The 27,360-nt window shown below is 50.2% G+C and overlaps 3 protein-coding genes across 8 annotated transcripts in view; all 3 read left to right on the forward strand.

Annotated features, from left to right (window-relative positions):
• HOXA3 (homeobox A3) overlaps window positions 1-10,973 on the forward strand; it is a 33,380-nt gene extending 22,407 nt beyond the window's left edge. For 5 of the 6 annotated variants that reach the window (XM_017837173.1, XM_017837177.1, XM_017837174.1 and 2 more), the window contains 2 exons: window positions 7,145-7,733; window positions 9,214-10,973. In XM_017837173.1, the coding sequence (XP_017692662.1) occupies window positions 7,262-7,733; window positions 9,214-9,983 (1,242 nt within the window). In that variant the 5' untranslated portion in view covers window positions 7,145-7,261 and the 3' untranslated portion in view covers window positions 9,984-10,973. Of the gene's footprint in view, window positions 1-6,047; window positions 6,243-7,144; window positions 7,734-9,213 lie in introns of those variants that run through there. The other variant, XM_017837176.1, reaches the window with a different exon arrangement.
• Window positions 10,974-14,116: 3,143 nt separating this feature from the next.
• HOXA2 (homeobox A2) lies at window positions 14,117-17,387 on the forward strand. Its single transcript, XM_017837180.1, has 2 exons — window positions 14,117-15,654; window positions 16,331-17,387. Exons 1-2 carry the CDS (start codon window positions 15,273-15,275, stop codon window positions 17,080-17,082), a joined length of 1,134 nt encoding a protein of 377 aa, XP_017692669.1. The 5' UTR covers window positions 14,117-15,272; the 3' UTR covers window positions 17,083-17,387.
• A 4,349-nt stretch (window positions 17,388-21,736) lies between these two features.
• Window positions 21,737-23,140, forward strand: HOXA1 (homeobox A1). The gene is made up of 2 exons (XM_017837153.1): window positions 21,737-22,352; window positions 22,785-23,140. Exons 1-2 carry the CDS (start codon window positions 21,737-21,739, stop codon window positions 23,138-23,140), a joined length of 972 nt encoding a protein of 323 aa, XP_017692642.1.
• The last annotated feature ends 4,220 nt before the right edge of the window (window positions 23,141-27,360 follow it).

A 27,360-nucleotide genomic window follows, 5' to 3' on the forward strand; every position in this document is an offset into this window, starting at 1 on the left:
GGCTGCTTCCCCCTTTGTTTCAATTTGCTGCGGTAAATATTCAACTCTACCCTCGCAGCGAGCAGAGCAGGGAGAGTTTGCTTCTTTATTTATTTTTCTCCATAGAGATCCCACACTGCTGTTGATGGCCAGCTGCCTCTGCTCCAGCCCCTCGATTGCCATCTTATCATTATTTATGACCGGCTAGAGATCGGAAGCCTCCTTTATTGTCATGTTTGAAAATTTCTCCCTTAATTTTATTCTATTATTTTATTTGTGTGTTTTTGTGTTTATTTATTTATGTATTTGGGCAAGTCGGAGAAAACTATGCGGGGGGTGTATGTGATGCTCCTCGGTCGGGGTCGTGCTCGAGTGTGCGGCGGCGGTTGTTGTTTTATGGGTGTTTGTTCGGCCGCTGCCGCTCGGTAAATCGATGACTGTGCGATCGTGCTGCCATTTTATTTATGATGCTTTAGTGGTACTTTGTTTACTGTGAGCGGAGCGCTGCATGGGCGCTCAGCAATATGGCAAAGCTTCTCCTTCCCAAATGTGCCAAGGGGCTCCTCTTTATTTCTCCGCGGTGAAAAGGAACAAGCCAGCCACGGCTTCTAACAATAAATCAACCTTGGAAATGTGCGAGTTTATTCTATCTCTATGAAAGGGGATCTGGAAAGAGAGAATAAAAAGGAGAGGACTGGGAAGTACCTTCTAGGAGAACCTAAATTCATATCCATCCCGTCGTTTACACAAATATAGCTATATCTGTATATATAAATATGTGAGTATTTGCATATACTTATAAATATGAAGGCGTATATATATATATGAAGAATGCGCTTTAAATGACAAAAAAGAAAGATTATTTGGCTATCCAAGGAGGGCAAAATGCTATATGAAATCATATTTCCCCGGTGTGCCCCGGCTTTGGGAAAGGTTGGAGCACTGGGGCTGGCTTTCCTCCACATCTCTCGCCTATTCCTGTTGTACTATTTTGTGTCCAGTTACTCGGTGTTTTTAATTGCTCGTCTTCTAAGCGGTCAGAAAGGGAAGGAAAGAAGAAAAGCGAACGATGATAAAATCTCTGCTGAAAACAACAACAACAAAAGGTTATTTCCACTCGGAGCTGCTTGCGGCCGTTCTGCAGAGATCTGCAGGGTGATGTTTGGGATGGTCTCACGTTTTCCTGTTCTTTAAAGCTGCTCTCAAAGCAGAACTGACCCTAATAAGTTATATTTCCCCTTCTCGCCATACTGAAGCACGTTGTCCTTTCTTAGACCCGGCGTCTCTCTCTCTTCAGCGAGGGGAGGAGAGCTGTTTCACTCCTAGCTGTGTGTCTAAAAGCCAAGGCTGGCTTTACCGTATTTTGAAATGGGCCAAAACGCGCCTCAAAAATAAAGTGCGAGCTTTAATTGCAGCTAAATTACTTGGCAGCGTTTCCTCTGATTTATGGCCCAGTTCGGATGCATATTGACCCAGTTAAAACACTCATAAATAATACAGTCCTTCTCTAGAGCAAAAGAAAGCAAGAAGAGTTCTGGGGGAGAGGGGGATTTCGGTGAGTTGTGTAAATAACTTCAGTCTGTTGAGCAAATAGCGAAGGGTGCGTTGCCTCTCTAGTGTTAGAAAATATAAACAACAATTTAGATTGACCACGACTCGCTTCGATTGTCCAGTCCTTCTCTAATTCAGCTGATATCCCCTCCTAAATCTCTAACGACTTGGACAGGCACCAGTTCCAGAACTGCCCCCCTTCTCCAGCAACTCTCTACCTTGCTATTTCATCTTTAAGAGATCCCCCCCAAACCAGCTTTGAACTATGGTGCTACCTGCTTCCATTTCGGGGCATCCAAGGACAAGGCGCTTTACAGGCATTATTTTATTCGGAAAATAGTAACTCCGGGGAGGGGAGGGGGAGACAGGAGGGAGTCCCGCAGAGTGGGTCTCTTCGGGGAGAAAAGGCAGCTCATTTCTGACCCAGGAATCAGCCCCAAACGCCGCCCGTCCCTCCCCGAGCTAAGCCCTATCTCTCTCCACGGAATGAAGCAGAAAGAAAATATTCGGCCTCTGGGAGGGAAAGACAGATAAAAACAGCGGGGATTTGTGCGTTGGAACACTTATTCTACATCATCGGAGACATAAAAAAAATAATCATCTTCTCATGTTTAAAATTACCTCTTTGGGGAGAGAGGGGGCGTGGGGAAACAGGACTAATAGGAGAATCCTCGCAAAATACTCTTTGCAGGCAGTAAGACGAATGAAGGAAACACTACAATATTCCTATGAACCCTTTCGGTTCTCACGATTAAAGTCCTTGCAAATCTTTTCATTTTTAAAAAGACCTTCCCGCCACTCCCCTTCTCCTCTCTTAAATACAGACACGTAGTCAGAATATCCCGCTGGAGATGGCTCCCAAGTTGAAACGTGCTCCTCGGAAAAGCTCTCGTAGCTTTCGGCGGGGCTCCCCAAACCAGCAGGCTACCCCGTGTCCGCAGGTTTCGGCAGTCCCCATCTTTCTCTCCCAGTCCAAATCCTCCTCGCCAGTCCGAGGGGCTCCGTCGGGGCGCAGCGCTGCCTCTCGCTATTTGGCCGGGCAAGTGGGCGAATGGCAGATCAGCAGTTTCAGAAGAAAGTGTGGGGTTGATTATTGACTAAAAAGACTTTTTTTTCTTCCGATGCAACATTCATGGGATTGTTTGAAGCAAAACGCGTACGCGGGATTTTTGCCTCTCCTCTCCTCCTACGCTGGCCGCTTCCCCTTTCATGTGGTGCCTTCTCACTTATGCCATAAGGAGCAAGTGTTTTCTGTTTTAGTGCTCTGTTTACAGCTTTGGTGCACGAAGTCATAAATCTTGCATAGCCATAAATGACAAAAACCATTGGTATGCGTAAGAGGCCACCCCAGCCTTATAGTGCTTTTTATTTCTCGCTTCCCCCTGGCTTTGTTTGTGTTTAAAGATGACGCCGGGCTCCCTCGTGCTTTAAACGGACTGGTTACATTTGTAATGCCTTAATTAACGAAGTAATGTCAAATTTACACCTAGGTTTTATTCGGAGGTTCCGCTTAATGCAGAACGCAGAGCCCCGTTAACGTCTGCCAGACCGGCAGGGTCTGAAACTTTGTTTAAGTTCTCGTTTGCACGGTCGCTGCCGTGTTTCTGTTGCAGGAAACTGGGGGGACTCCGCCACCCCCAAAACCCGTGGCGCTGAAGAAAGAGGCGAGGGCCTTCCCCACCTCTGCCGCGGAAAGAAGGCGAAGGCGAGCTGTGAGGCTCCGGGCCCGCATCCACGCGGGGCTGACGCCCACACGTCCCCACGGGGGGCTGCGGGCACCCCGACCCGTCTGTGCAGCACATGTGTGTGCGTGAGCGCCTCTGTGCCCGTCCCAGGCGCTGGGGATATTTGGGGGGGAGGGACGGGACAGGGGGGTGTCTGTGTGTACATCTGTGTGTGTGTGCGCTCACGCATGCATGAGTTAATAATTAGTAACTCTAATGATTTCCAGCGTGGCTCTGAAAGCATCGCCCAGAGCGGGGATCCTGGTGGGCTTCGGTTGGCTCTCCGGACCCAGCCTCGGCTCTCCGGGCTTTGCTCCCCTCCCCGGGACTCAGCCAGGGCTGTGCGGGGCTCCTGGCCGTGAGGAGCGGCAGAGGGGCTATTCTGCAGCCACCCCCCAAGCCCACCGATAAGAGGGACAAACTCAAGGCCCCCCAGCAGCACCCCGGAGGCTGGTGAGAGCGACCCTTTGTGAGAGCCGTTTGTCTTCATTAGCATAATTTTCCTGGACTTTGGTGACGCCCGGGTGCGGGGGGGGCCGCACTCCTTCACTGCCGCGCTCCTCCGCTCCCTCCCCAGCCCCCACCCTGCCCTAGGCTTCCCCAGGCGGCCGCCTTTCTTTCTTCCTTCCTTTTTTTTTTTTTTTTAATTTTTTTTCTTTTTTTTTCCCTCCACTCCCCCCCTCCCCTCCACCCTTTCTCCTTCCCTCTCTCTCTTTCCTTTCCCGGAGCAGCCCTGGGAAACATCCCCGTCCTCCGTGCCCCGCGCAGGGGGAGGCCGGTACGCCGGGGACCGGCTCGGGGTAGGGTGGGCAGCCTCCAGCGCCAGGGGAGCGGGGAAGGCGGGTGTCCGGAGCAACCGTCCCCATCCGTGCGGGGCAGGGCTCGTCCCGGGTGCGCAGTAATTGAGCCGGTGCCCACCCCGCGGCCACAGGGATCAGGCTGAGGCAGACAGCCCCTGCTCCCTGGGTTGTGTCGCCTCCAAAAAAAAAAAAAAAAAAAGAGAGAGAGAGAGAGAGCATGCTGGCTTCCGCCTCAGTCGTCAGAAGTTAAGGTAAGCAGGCCACAAATACGCTGCTATCAGTCGTGAATGGCGGAGTTTATGTCCCAGTGATTTATGACCGTAGACTTAAATGTCGGTTCAAGAAGAGTTCACAAGCTGGGGCTTCCTTCCAGGCAGTGACTGATACCCTTACACTTCATGTTCAGGCAGCTCTCTCTGCTCTTTTCCTCCCACCCCCCCACCTTCTCTCAACTTCATCTTTATCTTTCAGGAAATCTTTCAGGGGGGCTGCGCGATTTTTCGTCCTAGAGTCAGAGTTCGGGGCTCGGCTGAGAGTTACAGGGCAAAGATCTGGTGTGCTTGGGAGGAGGGGGAAACGGAGGGAAGGAGAGGATAGGAGAGAGCTGAAGTGGGGAGTGAAAGAAAGCAAGCGAATTGCCTTCCCCAAGCAACTTTCATCTGCTGTCTCTGGGCCGTTTGGGTGGGGGGACAGAAGCTGGTAAATGGCAGAGCTGTGTATTGCACAAACGGAGACGAAGCCGATAAACCGGGCATTGGAAAAATCGGGGACCAATCTGTGTTTGTGAGACCTGGCCTTTTGTATTCGAGGGGGAGAGGAAAACTCTTCCCCTCCCAGGCACCGGCTGGGGTGGTAAATCCACCCCCACCCTTGCTCCCCTCTCCCGTTAGGACGCTATTATTATCGTGATCGTTGTCGCTCTTAATCTCGCTATTCCCGCTTTCTCCAGGAATGACCAGGCTCTCCTCAGGTTACCCCCGCTTCTCCATAACTTTGTAGGAAGTGATTAACTTGGCGAAGCCAAACGCAGGATCTGATTTTTTTTTTTACTTGCTGGCAGGCGGCCGAAACTTCAATAATATTTTTACTTCCGAGTAAAGTTGTCTATTGTCTGCGGGCCAGCAGCTGCGGGAGCATCCCCACTCCGCACTACCCGTCCTGCCTGCGCCTCAAAACTTCCTAGCGGCCGAGGGAAGGCGAAATATTTGATGTCGCGATCATGAAAGGCGGGTGTCTCTGTAAAATCACCGCTGGCTGATTATTTCCTCCTTCTCCTCTGGTAGTGGTGTCTATATTCTCTCTTTCAAAGGAATTGAGAAAAATCACACCAGGCCTAGATAGCATCGGGAAGGAGAGGTGAGGAACTGGAAATTGTGTGCGCGCCTCAGATCTCCATCGCCTTATTAGCTTAATAGCATCCAAAGAGCTTGATTAGTGCAATAACAGGATAGCCGCTCTTCTGTAGGTGTATTGCCTTAATTTTGTTACGATCTAACAAAAGGAGTACTGTTTTCTAAGAACCTGTATAACTTGAAAGGCGTAGAATGAGCTCGTTTGGTGCATATGTTGTGTAAGGCTTTTCGCCCCTAAGCATTTGTCCTCGTTAGATGTTTGGGGGGGGGAATATCCAGCTGCTTAAGTACAGGGAAAGTGGTAAAAGAAAAGAGAGGCTCTTCTGATCTGAAAAGACGTGGTTATTTACCAGTAAGAGGGTAGGGGACGGTGAGGAACACACTTCAATTTCTGAGAACAATGTGAGTGCGTGTGGAAACAGCTCCTAGATCGGAGGTTACGCACAGGTCTTCTCTCATTAATACGGGTGATTCTTTAATTGGTTATTTTCAAGCAGGTGACCAGTAGACTTTAATCTGGGGAGAGAGGGGGGGTTGTGTGGAGGGGGGGAAATCCCAGAAAGAAAGGAGGATGGGTGACCAAAAAAAAAAAAAACGGGGAGCGGAGGAGGGGGGGGCGGGGAAGGGATTCGCCCGGGCAGGAGAAGCATTCTCTGGATTTGTGTCCACCCTCTCCCCAGCCAAGTGACCCTCATACATCAAATTACATAGCAGTTTCCAAGACAGAACCTATTATCGCTAAGTTGGAAGGAAAGTTCAAGCCGTGGTCATGGAGATGAACGCTGGTTTTTCAGGTTCCTGGTGTTTTTTTCCCCCAATCCATCATGTTTTAACAGGTAGGATCTGGCTGATTCCACGAAAAGTTAGTGTCTTGAAAATAACTGCTGGGAAAAAAAAAACAACCACGGGCGAAGCTCCCAACTTGCCCCTGCTGGCCTCGCAGAACGGGCTTTGTGCGGCGGCGGGTGCAGTTAAGGCTCCAGACCCAGTCACGAGTGGGAGGAGGGCTCGAGCACTCCGGGGCCGAGAGGGAGCCGCTGCGGGCGTCGGTCGGGGCTCGCCCGTGCAGAAACCGCCGCTGCCGGGGTGCGTGACCTGGCCGTTTCGGGTTGGGGTGCGAGCACGGAGGGGAGAAGGTGCTTTGTTTATTTTCCTATCGAGCGTTTCATAGACAAGCTAAAATCCATCACTTGGAATCGGAGTGTTTACATATCCCTGCCTAGGGAACCTTTCCACCCCTCTCCTGCCCCCTGCCACACGTAGACAGGAACAATCTCATGTATTTCTTTGAAGTTGTATAGAGAGTCGTAACCAGGAGAGAAAGGCTAAAAATAAAACGACATTGGTTACAGGAGAGAGTTTGATCTTAGAGTTGGAATGAAGTAAGAGCCCACCCCCTACCCATTACTGATTCCTCGATCACCCTTATCTCAGCGACCAGTATTAGAACAGCCTCTTGGTGATAAACGATCAAACCCCCTTGCTCTATTTCTTAAGAAGAAATAAATAAATAAATAAACAAACAAATAAATAAATAAATAACCCTAGAAAGCCCATATCCCGGTGCAGCAAAGCACATATTTGTAGCTGCCAGTAAATGCTCTGCGCCTGAGGCCAAGTCATGCTGCTAAATATTGCTGACCACTTTTTCTTTTATGGCTTTCATGTCACTTAGCTATTGAAAGTAAGATGGATTTGTACCATTTCTTCACCCTGCTCTGCTCTCCCCACACCCCAGGTCTGCCTGGAGAGGCCATTGGAGGAAGAACGCCACGTGACAGAGGGGTGCCAATGTTATTCTCCAAGGGTGTCAAGACCCTGTCAGTTTGTGAAATAAATATTGGGAAACAACGAAATGCAAAAAGCGACCTACTACGACAGCTCTGCAATCTATGGTGCCTACCCCTACCAAGGAGCAAATGGTTTCACTTATAATGCGAGTCAGCAGCAATATCCTCCATCTTCATCACTTGTGGAAACTGAGTACCACCGCCCTGCGTGCTCTCTCCAGTCCCCTGGCAGCTCTGTGTCCCACCACAAGGCCAATGACATCAGTGAGAGTTGCATGAGGACCCTCCCCAGCCAGCCGCTCCAGCCTCCTGGCCTCACTGACCCACAGGCTCCACCGCAGCCACCTCCAGCCCAGCAGGCACAACCTCCACCTCCATCCTCCACCTCACCATCTCAAAATGCCAGCAGCAACCCTGCCCCAGCCAACCCCACCAAGAGCCCAGCTCTTAACTCACCCACCGTGTCCAAACAGATATTCCCGTGGATGAAAGAGTCTCGGCAAAACACAAAGCAAAAAACCAGCAGTTCCAGTTCAGGTACGAAACATGCTCCCCCTCTCCCTGGGTACCCCTTGGCTGGCTATGCATCCAGTAGGGAGGAGGGCTGTCTCTACCCATCTTCACTTCAGGGAAGGGAGGGCGGGGGCTTTTTTGCTCTCTGAGTTGACTGCCTTAAGCTTTTGGAAAGGGGTTGCTATCAGTCGGCTTATTCACTGAGGGGAGTCAGTGAACAAATCACCCCATGCAAAACTTTTCCAGCCTTGCAGAATAGGTCTGAATTGACTTTGCTTCCTAAGTGGCTGAACCACTTGTGCCCTCCTGCATCCATCGCATTTCCTAGGTAATCCCCCCTCCAGTAAATCATGTCAGTGTGGAGCAGCCCAGGCCTTAAGCCAGAGACTTGTCCCGAGTACTTTGTTGGCATGGTGCTGTTAGATTAATAAGACAGTGACCTATCTCTGCTGAAGTGTAACGGGAATAAAATAGCTCATAATCACATCCAGGCAGGATCAATGCCCTGCATGCAGTCAGAACCTCTTCCTATTTTAATAAGCTGATTGGCAAAGTTACAAGCCTGGTAAACAGAAATCATTCTGGAGTGCCATAAACTTCAGCCCATAAAACATTATTTGAGGGATGAAAGTGTATATCAATGCTTTTATTACTGAAGGAAACCTAAATTGATAACACCAGTGCTAACTCTAATGCCCAGGAGTTGGGTTTATTCTGACTTCTTCCTCTTTTTCACTGAAGTGTGCCTTGGAAAGAGAGTCCAAAACTTTAGCAATGGTCTTTGCCAGTCTGCTTTTTAAAGTCATGGTAACACTGCTGTTTACAGCCTTCCATATCATGTATTTATTTTATTAAAAAGCAGTAAAGTTTCAGTATATCTATATGCCTATCTGCAAGCCTAGCCACTGTAGGATACTTCCCAATCACTACCATATGTTTATGCCATACCATAGACATGATAAAAACACTATACTGTCAATTCTATGTTTTTATGTTAAAATTTTATACCGTAGATACCCAATTTTCAGGCATTTCTAGCTTATATGTATATATATATATATATATCTGAAATGGTATATTAAATGGTTTTCAGAAAAAGAGAGCTTCAGGTCTTTGCAGCAATGGAGAACAGCTAGTTCTTGAAGACTCTGATCACACTATGCTAGCAGAGCCATAGGTTCACCTTCAGACTTTCTAAACCTCACTGTATTTCCCTAAACCTTTCCTGCTCCTTTATGCCAAGTTCAAGATATGTTGCATGTTGTCATTCTTAAAGGAAGCAAGTGTAGTCATATAGTGACACTAATGAGGTGAAGGAAGTCTTTTGATGCTTGTTGCTTGGCACGATTGAGCTCATGCCATGGGGGAGAACTCGTTGCACACATGGGCATCCATCTTGTGCTTGAGAGCTGGACTCCGCCGGTGCTGGTGGTGTTGGCCATTTTCTCATGTTGCCATGTCTAGGTTTGCCATGCTGATTGTGTTCTTTGTGTGATTTACATAGGTGAGAGTTGTGCTGGTGATAAAAGCCCTCCGGGGCAAGCCTCCTCTAAGCGAGCCCGTACAGCTTACACAAGTGCCCAGCTGGTAGAACTGGAAAAGGAGTTCCACTTCAATAGGTACCTTTGCAGGCCACGAAGGGTAGAAATGGCTAATTTGCTCAATCTCACCGAAAGACAGATCAAAATCTGGTTTCAAAACCGCAGAATGAAATACAAAAAGGATCAAAAGGGCAAGGGCATGATGACCTCTTCAGGAGGACAGTCCCCAAGCAGAAGCCCTGTCCCTCCAGCTGCTGGGGGATATCTAAACTCTATGCATTCTTTAGTAAACAGCGTCCCCTACGAGCCCCAGTCGCCTCCACCATTTAACAAGCCTCATCAAAACACCTATGGGATCCCTGCATCGTATACCACTCCTCTTAATAATTGCCCACCTCCTCAAAAGAGATACACGGGAACGGCAGCTGTGACACCCGAATACGATACTCATCCTCTTCAAGGCAACGGTTATGGGAATCCACATATACAGGGAAGCCCCGTCTATGTAGGGGGCAACTACGTGGAGACCATGACCAATTCTGGGCCTTCCATCTTTGGTCTAACTCATCTCCCTCATCCTCCCTCTGCCAACATGGACTACAGCGGGGCTGGGCCAATGGGCAACAATCACCACCATGGACCTTGTGATCCACATCCAACATACACAGACCTTACTGCTCACCATCCTTCTCAGGGAAGAATTCAGGAAGCGCCCAAACTCACCCATCTGTAAGAGACAGGAGTCACTAAGTGGAACGCCAAGCCCCCAAGTTTTGGAAAGTACTCATCCCTTCCCTTCTCTTTCTCCTCCCCCCATCATGTGCCCTCCCCTCCCCTTCTTGTTTCTTTTGTTCATTTTGGTTTGGTTTGTTTACTTTCGTAAAAGCGTTTTCTAGTTTATGTGACGTAGCAATATTTGTTGCTTGAATTGCTCTATAGTTTCACTAGTGGATATTTATCTTCTTGAACTGTAGCCTTGTGTCTCACTTTGGGAGTATGCAGAGGCTTTATACTTTACCTTCTACACTTTTATCAAAACAGGGTATATGAACAAATTTTCTATAAAAGGAATTCTTAAATGTGAATTTGTTCGTACATGATTGATCCCACGGGGAAGCAATTTTTTTTATTGCACTTCTTTTAAATAGCAAGAAAGACATCACAAGCGCTTGGACAGGGCCTCCCTGGACAATTATTGATACGTGTAAGTCTTTCAATGTGTGTATGCTGGTGAACATTCAGATTTATTTATATTTTTTTTTGCAAACATTGAATAATCTAAGTGTTTAAAATTTTATTTATCCCCATTTGTTCATATTTATATATATATAAAAAAAATCTGTACCCTGAATATTCAGGCGGTATTTACCTGGCCATATGTTAGATGGCATATCGGCACGTGTTGGAAATATCATTTGAAAGGAAACTAGTAGCTCCTTTTATTAAAAATGGTGATAACGATGATGATGATGATGCAATAAAATCTGGGAAAAAAGATCACGGTTTGAATACTTTATGCTTGTGACATCCAGCTAGGTGAAAAGCGTGTGAAGCTGAAAAGGCTAGATTTGTTTTGAAAGTTATACATTCCTTGCTGCTCACGTTCTGGAAAAAAAAATAAAGTTTTTATTCTGAATAAGAAAGAGTTAAGAACATGTTCTTCACAGCTCAGGGGAAGGGAGAGCCCTTCATGACGTGGGGAGATAGGAAACTCGCCTGTAAACTCACACGAGGATCTCATCGCCCACCCGAAAGGCCCCGCGACTCCTTTACAGCATTTCTTAGGCATGGAGAGAGAGTTTTCTTTTCCTCTCCCTTTTCCCTCTATGTTCCTCTCTTTTTTTTTCCTTTCCTTCAGCGGTGCTTCAGGGCCCGTGGCTGCTGTCTCCTCCCGCACCCGCTGCGCGGTGCCCGCCCGGCGCGGAGGGCAGGCGGGCGCGGATCGCCCCCTCCCCGCGGGGTCTGAGGGGGGACCGGCGGCGGAGCAGCGCGAGGAGGCCAGCGGGGGTGTGTGCGTGTATGTGTGTACAAGGGTGTGTGTGAAGCACATGGGAGCAGAGCTCAGGATAAAACTCTGCGTGGGTGCTGGCGCGGAGGGGTCGCCTTGTCCCTGGGCTGGCCCGCTGTGGAAAGAGGGGAGCCGGGAGCCGGGGCTCCGGAGCCCCACCAGCACTGGGGAGCAGTGGTGGTAGAGAAGGGTCCGACCGAACCGCGAATGCGGCTGGGGCGTGGATGTGCTCTCTGCTACTCCTTCCACCCGCCATCCCCGCCGTCGTTTTTTCCTTTTCCTTTAAGAAGTGGATTTTTCCTTTTACCTTTTTTTTTTATATATAAATAATTAGTATTTTTATTATTTTATTTGGAGCTTGTTTCATTCTTTCTGAGCCGTCTTTCCTCCCACCGTAGCCTGAAGCTGTGGGGGAGGGGAGCCTTGTGTTCCCTTTCTTCCCTCGTGGGGGTGTGGATGTGTGTGCGTGTGTGTTTGTATCGCAGGAGGGGGACACTGTACTGTAGAAGGGCGACTGTCCCGGCCCCAAACGGGCACCCGTAGGGGTCTCAGGTCCGAATCAGCTCGAGGTAGAAGGGAGAAACCCACAAGCTTGTGTTTAAATCCCATTTTTCTTCCTTTCAGGCGAAATGTCCATAATTTTCAGATTGAAACTTGAAAGATAAATCAAAACGGACCTTAATATACTAGGTAAAATACACCCCTGAATGTTTATAAAGACATATTCCTATGCTATGTAGATAATAATGCACGCTGTTCACCATCTGTATCTCTTAGAGCACAGAAAAAAAATGTCGCCATTTTGGTCTCATACTGAAATATTATTAATCTTTGGGCTTTATCTTGTTCCCAGAACCATCCTTGCCTGATGCTGAAACATTGTCATGCATCCGTGAATCTATACAGAGCTTTTCTGCATAAATAGATAAAGCGTGCTCAGTCAAAGAAAAGAACAGCAAATAGATTTATACCGTGCTGTTTATTGTATATGTAGACGTGTAACCGTGGAAAGAAAGGCTATGCAGGCTGATATTTTTCATTGAAAACTGATTACTACCCAATACAGACCAAAGACTGATTATTATTTTTGTAGGCGAAGGAAGCATTTTTGCCACATTGCAAGACATTGCTCGTTTCAAAGGAGCGCCCGTACAAAATTCAAGCCGCCCCCCCACCTCTCGGATCAGTTAGGTTAGATACAACAAAAGGTAACGGTACACTCACGATACTTACTGCGTGGTTCCTTTAGCACCACGAGTTACATTAAGGAAAATGCTCAAAAAGAAGGAATTTGGCGTTTTACTCCCCCCCACTCGAAGAAAGAAAAATACAGGCGATTTTGTCCCCTTCTTTCCATAAACAGTATTAAATCCCTTCTTCGGACCCTGTAGGTTGCACATAAGAATTTGTAATTTCGCTTTTAAGATTCGCCCGATTAAAAGATCCCCCTGGAGGCAGCAGTAATTGATTTCCCCAAGAATTTTGCGTCCTCTCGCCAAAGGTTTTGTTCCAGGTGGTTTTTGTATTAGACTAACCACAAGAAACAAATGTGCAGAATAGAGACACCCACACAGGTTTTACTCACAAAGCCTGGTTAAAGTCCAAACCTCTTTCTTTATTATTTGTCATCCTGCTGTTAATCCCAATATTTTCCAGAGGGGAAAAAAATTAAAGAAAAGAAAAAGAAAAACCCGACCCCAGCGTAGGCACCAAGAAGCAAAATAAAATTGGACTTTCCCCAGCAACTCAGTCCTCTGCCAGCATATTTTAAAAGCAGCTTTTTGTCTTGTTTACTTGCGTTTCTTGCTCTGCCTCTTTTCTCGGCCACATTTGATCTTGGAAAGACCAAGAAGCTTTAAATGTGTTCTTAAGGGCCAGTAAGCTGTCAAACCTTTTGGCGGCCAAGATTGATCGCGCACAGACACCACCAGAGCTTTGTTTGGACTAAAAGCAAGAAAATTAAACCCCTTGCATTTTCCAACAGCATCGATATTTGTAAGTCATCCCTTTTGAGGGATTAAATGACAAGTCTCGTTCTATATTTTATTTAAACAAGCAACCACCAAAAAGCCCATTTAAAGCCTCCCGGCCCCTCCCCTCCCCCCTCTCTCCAATGCCTTCGGAGATATGCTACATCTTGTGGGTGCATTAACTTAAAACCTATTTTTTTAAATGCACTTCGTGCAGACTGGACGCAGACCGAACCGCTGAGTGCTCGGGGTCTTGTTTTCTCTTTCCTCTCCCCCCCCGCCTTTTTTTTTTTTTTCCTCAGTAATTACGAAGACGGTTGCCGACCCGTTTGGCAACTCCGAAAATAAAGCGAGACGGCACCTCATCGCGCTGGCTATCGTTCCTGGCTCCTGGAGGACGCGGAGAGCGACTCGGAAGCGACTTCCCCTCGGCCCCCGGCGCACCCAACCCTGCTGGGCACTCTGGGCTCCGCGGGAAAGCAAGTCCCGTCCAGGCTGCCCAGGGCGGCTGTGACCATAGGATTCAGCGGGTTGGTGACTGTGGCCATCATTGTCATCGCTCTTCCTCTCACTTCGGTCTGGTTGGAAAACTGTGCCCAAAGCATCCAAATTCGGGACTTGCCTCGACCTGGCAGGGGCGACTGGAGACGGCGGCGGCGAGAGCCAAGCGTCGGAAGCGAGTGCCGTGTCTTAAGTCATAACCCCGCAGCGTTTTCGCCCTGCCTGGCCCCGTGAAAACAAACCCGCTACCAGCCCATATATTTCCTGGTAATCGAAAATACTCACCAGACCCAGCCTACTACGGTTATTAAGCAAATTATGCCAGCAGCCGGGAGTATCGTTTGCAAGCTAAGGCACGGGATACATATTTTTTTTTTAAGAGGCAACAGCCAGACACGTTTGCAGCCTCGCCATTTGGCTCACCCAGAGAGGTTCTCCTAGAGTTATGTTTTACGGTCCAATCCCGGGAAGCCAACTGGAGAAGGGAAGTCATGAAGCACCGGGGCTGCTGCCTATATGACTCTTCCCCTAGGAGCAAGGTTGCTGAGGAAGATCCTGATAAACACTGGCTCAGCACCGGCGAGGAATTGTTCTCCGTACTGTACCCCCGTTAGCCACCAAAGAAGAAAAAAAAAATAAAAAAAGAAGGAAAAAAGGAGGGAAAAAAAAAAGAAAGGGAAAAATCAAGAAAACAAAAAGAAAAAAAAAGGAAAAAAGAAAATAAATAAAAAGGAGTCCATCGAGGCTGAGTAGGGAAGGAGAACGGGAAGGAGAAACTAGTTTTGGAGGAAGTGCTATTCCTAGGAAAAAATCAGGACCCTCTGCTTCCCACTCCTGCCTGGATGTAACTTCTTATGCGGGGGCCTGACGGTGTCAAAACTTTAAAGATTAATGGATTACTTTGTTAATGACTCAAGGCGTCAGATTGAGGTGCTTAAATGATTTGTGAGGTGCAAAGCGTTTTCCTGACAGTCCCAAACAATGAGAGAAGAGTGTGCGGGTGGATGCGAGGGAGGCTGCAGGACAAGCAGCCACACACACACACACACACACACTCGCGCACACACACACACACTCACAGCCTCTCACACAAATATATCCACGCACATGCACCCTCCCCCCACCCCCGATCACTTCAGATTAGGACGCCAAGGGGATAGATACTCGACATATCATTTCCCTCTTTAAAAAAAGTGTAAATAAAGCCTTTCTGGCCCCCAATGAGGCGTTCCTTCCCGACTTTTTTGGATCAATCAAACAGACAGTGGCTTCTTTTGATTAAAGCCCAAATTGTCATTGGGCAGAGGCAATCATGTGACAGCCAATTCGGTCCAATTTCAACCTTGTCTCCATGAATTCAATAGTTTAATAGTAGCACGGTCCCCATACGGCTGTAATCAGTGAATTAGAAAAAAAACACCCCACCAGCGATCTTCTATGCTATATTTTTTTCTCCTCTCTCTCCTTTTTCTTGGGCCTTCCCCCCCCGAGCCCCCTGAATCCGAGGGAACTTTTTCTCCGCGGGGGCTGCCAGTTGAAGGCCATGAATTTCGCATTTGAGCGAGAGATCGGTTTTATCAATAGCCAGCCATCGCTTGCTGAGTGCCTGACATCTTTTCCCCCTGTCGGTGATACATTTCAAAGTTCATCAATCAAGAACTCGACGCTTTCACACTCGACACTGATTCCTCCTCCTTTCGAGCAGACCATCCCCAGCCTGAACCCCGGCAGCCACCCTCGCCACAGCGGCGGCGGTCGCCCCAAGGCGAGCCCCCGCGGCCGCAGCGGCAGCCCGGGCCCCGCCGGCGCCCCGCCACCCCCGGAGTACCCCTGGATGAAAGAGAAAAAGGCGTCCAAGCGATCCGCGCTGCCGCCCGCCTCGGCCTCCGCCTCAGCCGCTGGACCTGCCTGCCTCAGCCACAAAGGTCAGTCCAAAGACGTGCCGCCGGCCCCGCCGGGCCGCTATTTCGGCTCCCCGCATCCCCCTGGCTTCGCGGGGGGACGAGAAGGAGGGCGGGCGGCGGGAAGGACGGAGCTGGCGGTGATCGCTGGAAACCCAAACTTTCCCCAAACTTGCTTAATGCGGGATGATTTATTTGAGTTGGAGCTGACCTCTCTTGTCTCGCCGTCCTAGAGTTAGGATATTTGACAGTAATGAAGAGTGATAGATTGCTCCCGCTCAGCTAAGCAGCTGATGCATTAATTATAAATTGCGGTATGGCTAATATAAAGTTTGCTCTGGTGTGGGGAGGTTGGGGAGCTGGAGGCAGCGATTTGGCAGAGGTGGCCGAGGGGCACGCAGCACAGGGCGCTCAGCAGTGCAACACAATGGGTTTACTGCATCCAAAGGCGGCCATTTTGTTGCAGTTGCTATTTTATGCTATATGGACATATAGATATAGACACATACATGCAGAGAAAGCACTCCCGCCCACCCCCCCGGGGATGCGATGTGCTCGGGTGCTGAAATTCAATCCGTGCATTTATCTGTTTTGTGTGTGCGTCCGTGCGTTTTTGCTTTTGCTGTTCTGGCGGTGATGCTTTGGGGTGCGTGTGGTGGTGGTGTTTTTCTTTTTTTTTTTTTTTTTCTTTTTTTAACAGACCCCCTTGAAATCCCCGATAGCGGTAGCGGTGGATCTAGGCGCCTGAGGACGGCTTACACCAACACCCAGCTTTTGGAGCTAGAGAAAGAATTTCATTTCAACAAGTATCTCTGTAGACCAAGGAGGGTTGAGATTGCAGCCTTGCTGGATCTGACTGAGAGACAAGTCAAAGTCTGGTTCCAGAACAGGAGGATGAAGCACAAGAGACAAACCCAGTGCAAGGAGAACCAAAACGGCGAGGGGAAATTTAAGAGCCTAGAGGACCCCGAAAAAGCAGTGGAAGAGGAGGAGGAGGAAGAGGAGAAATCCCTCTTCGAGCAAGCCCTTAGCAACGTCTCCGGTGCTCTCTTGGAGCGGGAAGGCTACACTTTCCAGCAGAATGCCCTCTCCCAGCAGCAGGCGCAGAATGCGCACAATGGCGAATCCCAAACTTTCCCCGTTTCGCCTTTAACGAGCAATGAGAAAAATCTGAAACATTTTCAACATCAGTCACCCACTGTTCAAAACTGCCTCTCAACAATGGCCCAGAACTGTGCAGCTGGCCTGAACAATGACAGTCCTGAGGCCCTAGATGTCCCTTCTTTACAGGACTTTAGCGTTTTCTCCACAGATTCCTGCCTACAGCTTTCAGATGCGGTTTCCCCCAGTTTGCCAGGATCTCTGGACAGTCCCGTAGATATTTCTGCTGACAGTTTCGACTTTTTTACAGACACACTCACCACAATTGACTTGCAGCATCTGAATTACTGAGAAATTAAAGACGTCCTCTCCAAGGGTCCTGCTTTCTCCTCATTATTACTTTTTTCCCCTCCAGCGAATTAATTTTATTTTTTCCCCTCCCTTTCCCTTGTCAGTATTTTCTGTTTGTTACTTCCCTCTGCTATGCCATTTTGCCATTTCTTATGAAGTTTTAGTTGTGTTCAATTTTAACCTAGCCACATTCTAGGTCCTTCTATGAAAGCAATATATGAGGTCTGTAAGAAAGTGATCATATAGGAATGTATCTTCACTTTCTTTTTATTTTTGTATTGCATTAGGATGCATTGTCATAAGTATTTTTGGTAGAATAAATTCTTGTTTGCTACAAGGAGCTTTCTCTTTTTTCTTTTTCTTACTCCTCTCTTTTTCTTGCCTTTCAAGACTGATAACATGATGGGTATCTCTCCCCATCCCTTCCACTATTAATGTACTAATAATCAAAATCCAACGTTCTGACTACGAGCTCTTCCCTTTTGGCAAATTAGGATGTTTATTAGAGAGGAAAAGCCCATTCAAATTCTTTATTGCAAAGATTATCACAAAGAAAAAAAAACAAAGAAATTAAAATCGTTCACAGGTTTGATGGAGATTTGTTCCTTTTAATGGATAAACGCAGCATCTTATCTCTGTGAGGATGCAAAACTTGGAAATGCGAGCTGTAACAAAAGCATGAACGAGCACTTTCTCTGTTACAGGCAGAACATAAGAGAGACTCAGTAGGATAAGCGTTTCCTGCAAAAACTAGCCAGTCACATGAACGAATGGAAAGGTTCTTTAAGAAAAAAAAATCCTGTTTTTCTAGAAAGTAGTGCTTAGCAGCCAGCAAGATTTTTCAGGAAGCATAACACAAAAAATATCAGAGTTCACAGAGAATGCGCCTGGTTACTTCTCACATGCTGAGCAGTCCAAGAAATCAGCTCTAGGAGGAGAGGAAATGGAGAAGTTAGTGCCTGTGAAATCAAAAGGGTGGCAGAAACATAGGGGGAAGAAAAAGTATTTAGGTAGGAACCAGCCCTTCCACTCCATCATTTGAGGGGTGGTGCGGGGGCAGAACCGAAGATATTTTTCTATTTAAACCTTGCGAGGTGAAGAACTGATAACGCAAAGGGGAAACTCTATGACTTTAAAGTTACAATTTCCTCCGGCTTCCCATTCTTCTGCTGGCGGCAGCAAAGACGGGCTTTCAGAAATCTCAACCAAATTGCCTGCCACCCCGCTAGCAGCGTAGCGGGAGACCCCAGGGCGGAGGGTGAGCCCCGTCCTTCGGGCTAAAAGCGAGCAACAGATGCCAGCGGGGCTCTGCCGCTCCGGGGATGGGGAATCCGGGGAGGGTGCGTTCGCGGCTTCTTGTGTGCATATGAGTGCGTGGTTACATTACACAGCTGAGCGGGGCTTGGGTGGGTGTTTGCGAACGGGGCTCTGCTGTCTGTCCATGCGAGGAGTGTTGTCTCCCAGCTCTGCAACACGCTGTGGAGCTGGGATGCGTGGATTATAGCTGGAAGGGCTGAACGCAATTCTTCCGAAAGTCATAAATCAAACTCTTTCTATGAATGAGAATGTCATCAAAGAGATCAATTGCAGGAACACATGCACAAATAAAATTCCTCTTACGTATTTGCCGGGGCTGGGGATCCCCGTCTAAAACCATTAAGTGAGAAGGCGTTTAGTCATAATTCACTTTTATTGCTCTTTTAAAACAACAGCTTGGCTGAGCTGCGGGCGGGCGCGGTGAAACCTCGGTCCTGGTTCTTCTTCTCCCTGCTCCAGCCATGTCCCTGCGGAAAGCGAGCAGCCTCATCGGCATTTTAACTCCTTTGCCACTGGCTTAAACTGGATCACAACGTGCGTGTAAGGGCTGGGGTTTCTTTTGTGCCCGGATTTCCGGATGCTGACAACGCTTAAACCAACCCAAATCAAACCAACAACAACAAAAGAAACTGTGCTACAAGGTTTCAACTTTTCATAAACTGCATTTAAATAAATGGGACAATTCAGCGAGTAGGAGCCGCCTCCGTGTCCCCCGGTGAGACCTGGGGCCACAGGGAGGGCACACTCCCACGGAAAAGCCTAAAGTGCCAGGATGGCTCCCTCGGCCCCCGTCTCGTGGCAGGAAACGCGGAGCGAAGTCGCGGAGGGGCCGCTCCTGGTCTGCGGGCAGGGGGAAGAGGTAGTAGCTCCCTCTCGCCGGGTTGGGGAGGAGGGAGAGTGTGGTGTGCGTTCCCCCTCTGCTCCGACCCTTCTCATGGTGTTGCCCCCACGCTTAGTAACAGACAGCAAACCCCCACAGCCCCGTCAGAGAGACAAAGCAACAAGAGACAATGGCATGAAAAAGAGAGAGAAAAAAGGATTTCAGGATGCTGGAGACTGTAAGGAAATTGCTGTGATTCATCGGAATTTCTGGGTAAAATGGATCTCTTTATAGTAAAATATTTTTTTCTTGGCTGACTGAAAAGGTGTCAGCCCTTTTATTAGTAAACAGTCCTAATCGCCTGCCTTTTTTCTCTGCCTTATGCTGTATTTATAATACATGGTTTACAAGAATGAAATAAATGTGTTTACATCTGTAACCATAGCCAAAACTGGTGCACAATAATACCATAAACGCCTCTGGAGTGTTGTTGCTCTTGTACTCCACCCTGGCCCCCTGCAGTTTAAGAAACTGAATCTTTCCAGAGGGCCCTTAGTATTCCTGCCTCTGTAGTAAATCAGAACAAATAGACGTACTGAGTGCACCGGGATAGACGTGTGGTGGAGAGAGCAGCCCTTCGTTTTTGGCTGACAGTAGAGAGGCCTTGGAGGTGGCATGGGATAAGGGTTGACCTAATAGCAATAGGAGAGCTTTGCATCTAGGAGAGAGAGTTGTAGTTCATGTGGGAGGGAGGAGCTTGAGGGTGAGTATGTAGGGGGGTGTGTGTTCGTGAGCAAGGAGAAGGGGCAGGGTAGAAGAGCCTTTTGGATTTCAAAACAAGCAAGAACTGAGCGTGAGAACAGACGGACGTAAGAGTCGGCACCTGCAGAAATAGAGTGAGCAGCCCCTCCTTGGGCTGGTGGCATCCATCCATCTTTTTCCAAGGTTAACGTTTTGCAGGACGTCTTTTGAAGACTTTTGCTGCCGTCCTTTCTGCCTGCAGATGGCTGGGTGCACCGGGATGGACGCATGCCCGGCCTTTGCCTCCCTTTTCGTTTTCCCCATACGTAAACCGAATATGAGGTCGTAACCCACATCTCACCGCCCCTCCTCCTTCTCTGGCCACGGACCCATTTTTTTACCCACCTCCCCAAGGAGCTGGGAAGGGGTGGGTTTTAGTCGATGCTCAGCGCGGTTCCCAAGGGTCCTGGGGCCATCTCTGCCACTGGCCATCTGCCACCTCTCACCACCGCCGACTCGAGTGGAGGAGCGGAGGAACAAAGGGGCCGGGGCGGTGGGCCCTGCGCCTCCCGTCGCTCCTCTGCCCCTGCCCCGGGCCGCCTCCTCGGGCTGCGACCCGCGGCACCCCGGACAGCCGTCCCCACACTCGGTCCCAGGGCAAGCGGACGGCAGCGGCGCCGCGGGAACCCAGCAGATGGGCTGCGGAGCCCGCGGGCCCCCGCCCAATCATTTGTCCCCCTGCCCCCCGCCTCCTCCTTCCCTACCCCAGCCTCGGGCTGGCGTGAGTGAGCCCGGCGGAGGTGCGAGGGGAGCAGGGATGAGGGACAGGGGGTGGCCGGTGAGTTTGGGAGAGCACAATGGCCGTCAGTCCCAGAAGAGGCTCATTTCCATGCTAATGTCCACGGCCGCCTCGTGATGCAGCTGGACAAGCCCCTTTAACTCTTGGCGTGGCGTCGCCCTGGGACTGCGGCGGTGCAGGACCAGCGAGATCCCTCGGCACCGGCACTATTCCCGTCCCCCTTGCATCTCCACCCACATCCCATCCACATCCATATCCTCGACCCCATGCTTATTCTCCATCTTATCTTTACCTGCATCCCTGTCTCCGTTCTCGTCCCCATAGCAGTCCCCAACCGCATTCACGTCCCATTCTCAACCCCGGTCCAGGGGCTGATGCTCTCAATGCTGTCCCTGCCGCCCTCCGCCCCATCCCTCGCCCGGTACCGCAGATCCAGTCGCCTCTCCCCTCCATCCCCCGCTTCCCCGACCGGTGGTTGAGGGGGCGACATATGAGCCCCACGCAAGCCTGACAGCGCCGGCAGCAGGGGTGATGCTGGGGCGCCCTCGCAGCAGCACTCACCCTGGAGGGGACGGCCGGTGAGCTCCGCGGGCCGGGCGCAGCCTTCGGCTCTCTCCTGCCTTCCCCTCTCAGCTGGCGGGTGAGACCCAGGGGGCTGCCGCGGCGGGATGTGTGTGTGTGTGTACGGTCCGGCCCCCCACCTCCCTGGGGGGCTGCCGCCGCCGCCCTGCCCCGCGGTGCCGCGCCGTCGGAGCGCTCGGCGTTTAAATGCCCCCGACGCGGCGCTGTATCAGCGACAGGAGCCGGGGAAGCCCCGCGGGCGCCGCAGCCATTGGCTGCCGCCCCCCACGTGCCTGCCCGCTGCCGGCGCCTTCGTGTCATTTTCCTGCCGGCCCCATGGAGGAAGTGGGAAAGTTGGCGCGGCCCCGCCGGACGCTGAAGACCCGGTGGCGGCGTGACAGAGGGAAGCGGCGAGGATGAGCTCCTTCCTCGAGTACCCCGTTCTCGGCGGCGAGGCGGGAGGCTGCGCCGGGCGCGCCTACCACCCCGACCACGGAATTACAACTTTCCAGCCCTGCGCCGTCAGCGCCAGCAGCTGCAGCGGAGAGGACCGCTTCCTGGCGGGCCGCGGGGTGCCCATCAGCCCCCACCGCCACCACCACCACCCCCCGGCCCAGCCTGCCGCCTACCAGCACCACGGCGGCCTGGGGGTGTCCTACGCGCACCCCGGCTGCGGCCCGACCTACGGCGCTCAGGGCTTCGGACCGGCGTACGGTCCCTACACCCTGGGGCAGGACGCAGAGCTGGGCGGCGGCTTCCCTCCTTGTGCCCCCGCCGTGTACTCCGGGAGCATCTCCTCCTCCGCCGCCGCTGCGCAGCACCCGCACCAGGGCTACGCGGGGGGCCCCGCTCAGTACGTGCCTCCCCCTTACGGGCAGGAGCAGCAGAGCCTGCCCCTGGGCACCTACAACCATGCCCTGTCTCCCCTCCACGCTGGCCATCGGGAAAACGCCCGCTCCCCCTCCGCCGAGACCTCGTCGCCGGCGCAAACCTTCGACTGGATGAAAGTGAAAAGAAACCCACCCAAAACAGGTCAGTGGCCGGCGGGAGGGCTGGGACGGGGGCCGCTCCTGTCTCTCTCCGCCGCGGGTGAGGCGAAAGCGGTGCGGTGTCCCGCCGGGTGCTGGGCAGGTAGGGCGGCCCGCACCTCTGGGAGCAGTTGCGGCTGTCTGCCCGCGGTGCTGAAAGCCAGCGCCGCTTATGCCTCACTTATTCCTGACTCCCACTTCTCCTCCTCTCCCACGGTCGTATTGCTCGTAATTCATAAACCACTTATCAAGTTTCCTCTGACACTAGAGGCTGACTCCGGTTTAGCACCTCGCACTCCATCACTCACCCTGCCGGGGTTTCCCTCTTATCCAAAGAAGTTCTTGCTCCCTATCGCTTAGTCGGTGTGGACGTATTGATTAAGTCCCCTATAAATCATTTGCACTCACTTACTTACCGCTGCATGTCCCCTCGCAGGCAAGGCTGGCGAGTACGGCTTCGTGGGGCAGCCCAACACCGTCAGAACTAACTTCACCACCAAGCAGCTCACCGAGCTGGAGAAGGAGTTTCATTTCAACAAATACCTGACCAGGGCCAGGCGGGTAGAGATCGCCGCCTCCCTCCAGCTCAACGAGACGCAGGTGAAGATCTGGTTCCAAAACCGACGAATGAAGCAGAAGAAACGGGAGAAAGAGGGGCTGCTGCCCATCTCTCCTGCCACCCCTACGGGCTGCGAGGAGAAGGCGGAGGAGTCATCGGAGAAGTCCTGCTCCTCGCCCTGCAGCGCCTCGCCCGCCTCCTCAACCTCGGACACGCTCGCTGCCTCCAACTGAGATCGGCCGCGCCCCGACAGCTGCCCGGCGCGCCGCCCCCGCCAGCGCGGCACGCGTCCCTTCACCGCCGTTCTGTCGGTCCCTCGGTCGGTCGGTCGGTCTCCCGAGAGGTCTCGGCGCGCTGCCGCTCCCACTTCCCCTACCTCCACCGCCCCCGCCGCCGCCCGGCCTCGAGGGTGCCAGCTCCGCCGAGTGCCGGCGCCTTGGTGCCAGGGGATTTTTTTCCCTGCCCCCTCTCCCTTTTCTGCTGGAGGAGCTGTGTTGGCACGCGTGTAAGGGTCTCCCTCCTCCACTGCAAGGACGTTTCTCCGAGTTTCCCCGAGTGAACGACAGGTTATTTAGGGTACATAACCTCACAAAGAGATGCACTATTGCAAGTGTTTACACGACTTATAGGACTTTCATCCCCTTAATTTAATGTATTCTTTGTTCGTGTCTATGAGTTTGTTGCTTGTAAATACTTTGTCCGAGAGATTTATCTTTTTACAGATTTTTCTAGAAATGATGTTTCGATTATCAGGTTAAGCAGGGTGAGTGCATTCGCCAAACTGGACCCACTTTTATATTAGTAACGACCGTATCAAGTAAACATCTTAAGCTCAAGCAGATACCTCAAAAAAAGTAGCGCTATTTCTGTAAATGTGACAAACAAGGCTTCAATTGCACTAGGTTTTGTAAACCCTATCCGGTGTGCTTGCTTCTTCTCCCTTTCCCCCTGGCCCAAAAGCTGTGTTGGATTACGCTCAACCAAAGGGTTCAACCATCTAAAATACCTCGCCTCTTCCTATTTTCATATTAACCTTCCTTTAGACTTGATGTCTTTTCAATCTACTCGTGAATGTGATGAATGGCCAAATGAATGTATAATTTCTGTGGTTGGTGTCCAGACCATTGCATGACGCACCGTGCTTTGCTGTACTGCGGGTACACTGAGTTCTATCAGTTGTCGTGTGTGAGCGAAATGTCCTCCTGATTTTTCTGTACAATCATGAAAAGCTCTGGGATTCCACAAATGAGGGAAACCAGGGCAGGATTTACGGGTCCTTATAATGTCTGTAATAAATATATTCCACTTTCAGGTAGCCCTTGTCTGCCTACCTCTGCATGACGTCAGTGCTGAGTCACAGGCTGGGCTCAACAGTTTTGTTTCCTATATTTTCTTCTACTGGAGCCTTTCCAAGGGGAAAAGACAAGAGTCTCACAACCTTACTCCTCATGTGTTGTTTTGTCAGGGTTAGAGCTCTGGTTGCCCAGTCTGACTTCTTACACAAAGCTTCTTCCTCTCCTATGCTCAAATATTATTATTGTTAGAAAATATAAGGCCGTTCTCTCCCTTCTCCGTAACTGGGAGGAATTTATGGTCCCAATCTATTTCTAAAGCACAAACACGAGAACTTCCTGGGTCAAGTGCTAACCTTTTCACCTCGAGGTGGATGCTGACACTTATATAAACAGAGCACCCTTCAAAAGCAGAAACTGTCTTCAGCCAGTCTTTCCTCACACTGCAGGCCTCTCTCCAAGGACTGCACATTTAATTAGCCTGGGCACTGAGTGAGTCTGGCTTCTCTCTCCCACCTCAGGCTGCCATCCCAGCAGCTGATGGGATGCCGAGGTGGGAGATGGTTCCCAGTTCTTGGCAGAATATTTTTGTCGTGAACCTCAGCCCGCTGACCCCTCGTCCTCGATCCCCAATCCCCCCCTTTATTTTTGGAGGGGAGGGGGTGTAAAAGAGCAAGCTCTCACACATAAATATAATAAGTATTACAAGAGGTGTCAAGTGGACAGCAGGTCGGGGATGGAGAGGAGCCTGTGTGGGGAAAACCTGGGTGGCAGGACAGAGCAGAGATACGCTCAGCTGGACGGGGGGTGTCTCAAGTCACTGATGCCTCTTGAATTTCAACGCAAACACGCGTAACATCTCTTTCACTCGGCCCAGCTGCGGGAAGTGCTACCGGGCTTCTCCTGGGGCCGGGCTGCCCACGCAGGCTTTGCTCTGTGGGATCCGCAGAGAGTCAACGAAATTTTCTTCACTTCGGTGTCAAAAGAGACAAGCCCTGATTTGCAAGGCGTGGCGGCCATATCAAGAGCCGAGCTATCTGCAAGGGAGCAGGGCTGTCTCCAAAGGCTCCCGCCGATGACTCTATTTCTTTCATTTACCCGCCTGCCATATACTTTACCTTTTGTTTATTAGGGTAAAGCCACAAAGCAAAACAGATGGCCTTCTTCCAGAGATTTGGATGTGTTAAAGTGGCATTTGCATGCCAATGAGGACATTTCAATATCGAAATCTGGATGTAAACATTACTGGAATCCGGATCTACAACTCGGTTCCCCCGGTGCTGACTTAATGTGTTAGAAAGAGTGGCCATAAATTATAGCCTAAATGCGAGAGACAAGACACATTTCAGTGTGTCAATCTGCGGTGAGCGATTCGCAGGCAAAGAATCCCGTCTCCTTCCAAGACCAAACCTCGGTTATATATGTATATATATATAATCTTTTCCCCGCAGTCACGATCGATTTCGAGGAAAGACGTTCCAAACATCATGATCCTGCTTTATTTTGTTAGCGTTGTTATTATTTCGATACTTTCAGCCTTTCTGGTCAGGTAGTCCGGGGAAATGAAAATCTCTAGTTTAGAGTTTCTACCACAAAAATATCGCTAAAAAAATCACAGCGTACTTTCGTGCTTTACCCTGATGAAGACAGAAATTTGTCCTTCAGGTTGTAAGGATCCTTTTATTTCTACACCTTGTAAAACGTATTTTAATTTTTCTCTCTAGGGTCTCAGGGGAAAAAATAAAGAAAAAACCCCCAGCTCATCAGAACCCACCAACCCAAACCGCATCCAAATGTCAAACGGAGTTTAGCATCTTCCTATCATACTTAAGGCCATTTCTACTGTTCACCTTTAAAGTTTACTTTTGGAGGCTATTGAGATGCTTTGGTGTTTTCCTCTGGGGCAATCAGATTGAAACCGATCAATATTTACTCAGTCTGAAAGGGCTGTTGAAAAGGCAGCTAACAACAAACTGCTTAGCTGCTCACCCCTCTTTAATCTCAGGTTCACCGAAAGTTCAAGCAGAAATGAATTCGGTGATGGGTCACTTTAGAATAAATCCCAGTAGTTAATCTCACAGCCTTGGTAAAGGCAACAATTACAGAGTCATCCCTCTCCCTCTCTCTCTCTCGCTGTCTCCCCAGCAGCGTCAACTTTCCTCTCATTTTTGCCCACCAGCTTTTTACTAAATTTTATCCGCTTTCCACTGTTTTGCAGAAATAGCGAAAACTCGGCACCTCCCTCCCGCCCGCACTGCAGCCGACACCGGCGTTCAGGCGGGTACCCCTGACGAGAGGTACAAGTGTGCGGGAAACAAACCCTCCCGCAAGGGATCCGGTATTTTCAGACAGGGATCCGGGGCTGAAGGTAGGGGTGCTTGAGGCTTTCTACACAGCAGTGACGGTGGGTGGAAGAAGGTGGCTGGAGACGCACCCGGCTGCTGGAGGCGCCGGTGGAGCCGGGCTCCGCTCTCCATCCATTGTGGGAAAAGAGTAGAAATCTGGGCAAAAGGCGATAGACAACGCCGTTAATTGCAGAGATTCTTCAAAGGCCAAAGTTCACATAATCACTGCATAAATGCATTCTTAATAGGGATTTATTAGTAATTCTCTAATGGCAGTTCACGTTTGGGCTATAGACTCGAGCGAATTTTCACCGGCAAATTGCTTCTCAGGACAGGTGCCCCCTCCACTGAGGCATTGCCGGAGGACCCCGGGCACGAAAGGCGATGAGCTCCCGGCCAGGCCCCGGGGATGTTCCGAACCGTGCCGGCCGCCGGGGCCGCCCGCAGGAGAGCCTGGGCGGCAGCTCCGCGCTGGAGAGGGAGCCCGGGGGAGGCCGCTCCCTTCCGTGGCATGGTCGGGCCCTGGACCCGGCGGGAGGAGCGGCTGTCATTTTTTTGAGGAGGGAAAGAATAGTTTTGGAGTGTTTTTTTCCGTGTAAGTTTAGGAGCAAGGTCTCGTATCTGTCTTCCCATGGCAATTAGCTCCTAAAGATCACAGTAAATTGGTAACCACAAAAAAGGACTACATAAATAATTAAGTTAATAATATCTGAATAAATAGGCATATAATGTATTTTAAGAAATTCTTTCTTTCTTTCTTTCTTTCTTTCTTTCTTTCTTTCTTTCTTTCTTTCTTTCTTTCTTTCTTTCTTTCTT

The sequence above is a fragment of the Lepidothrix coronata genome, unplaced genomic scaffold (genome assembly GCF_001604755.1).
Source record: "Lepidothrix coronata isolate B3197 unplaced genomic scaffold, Lepidothrix_coronata-1.0 Scaffold294, whole genome shotgun sequence".
NCBI lineage: Eukaryota > Metazoa > Chordata > Aves > Passeriformes > Pipridae > Lepidothrix > Lepidothrix coronata.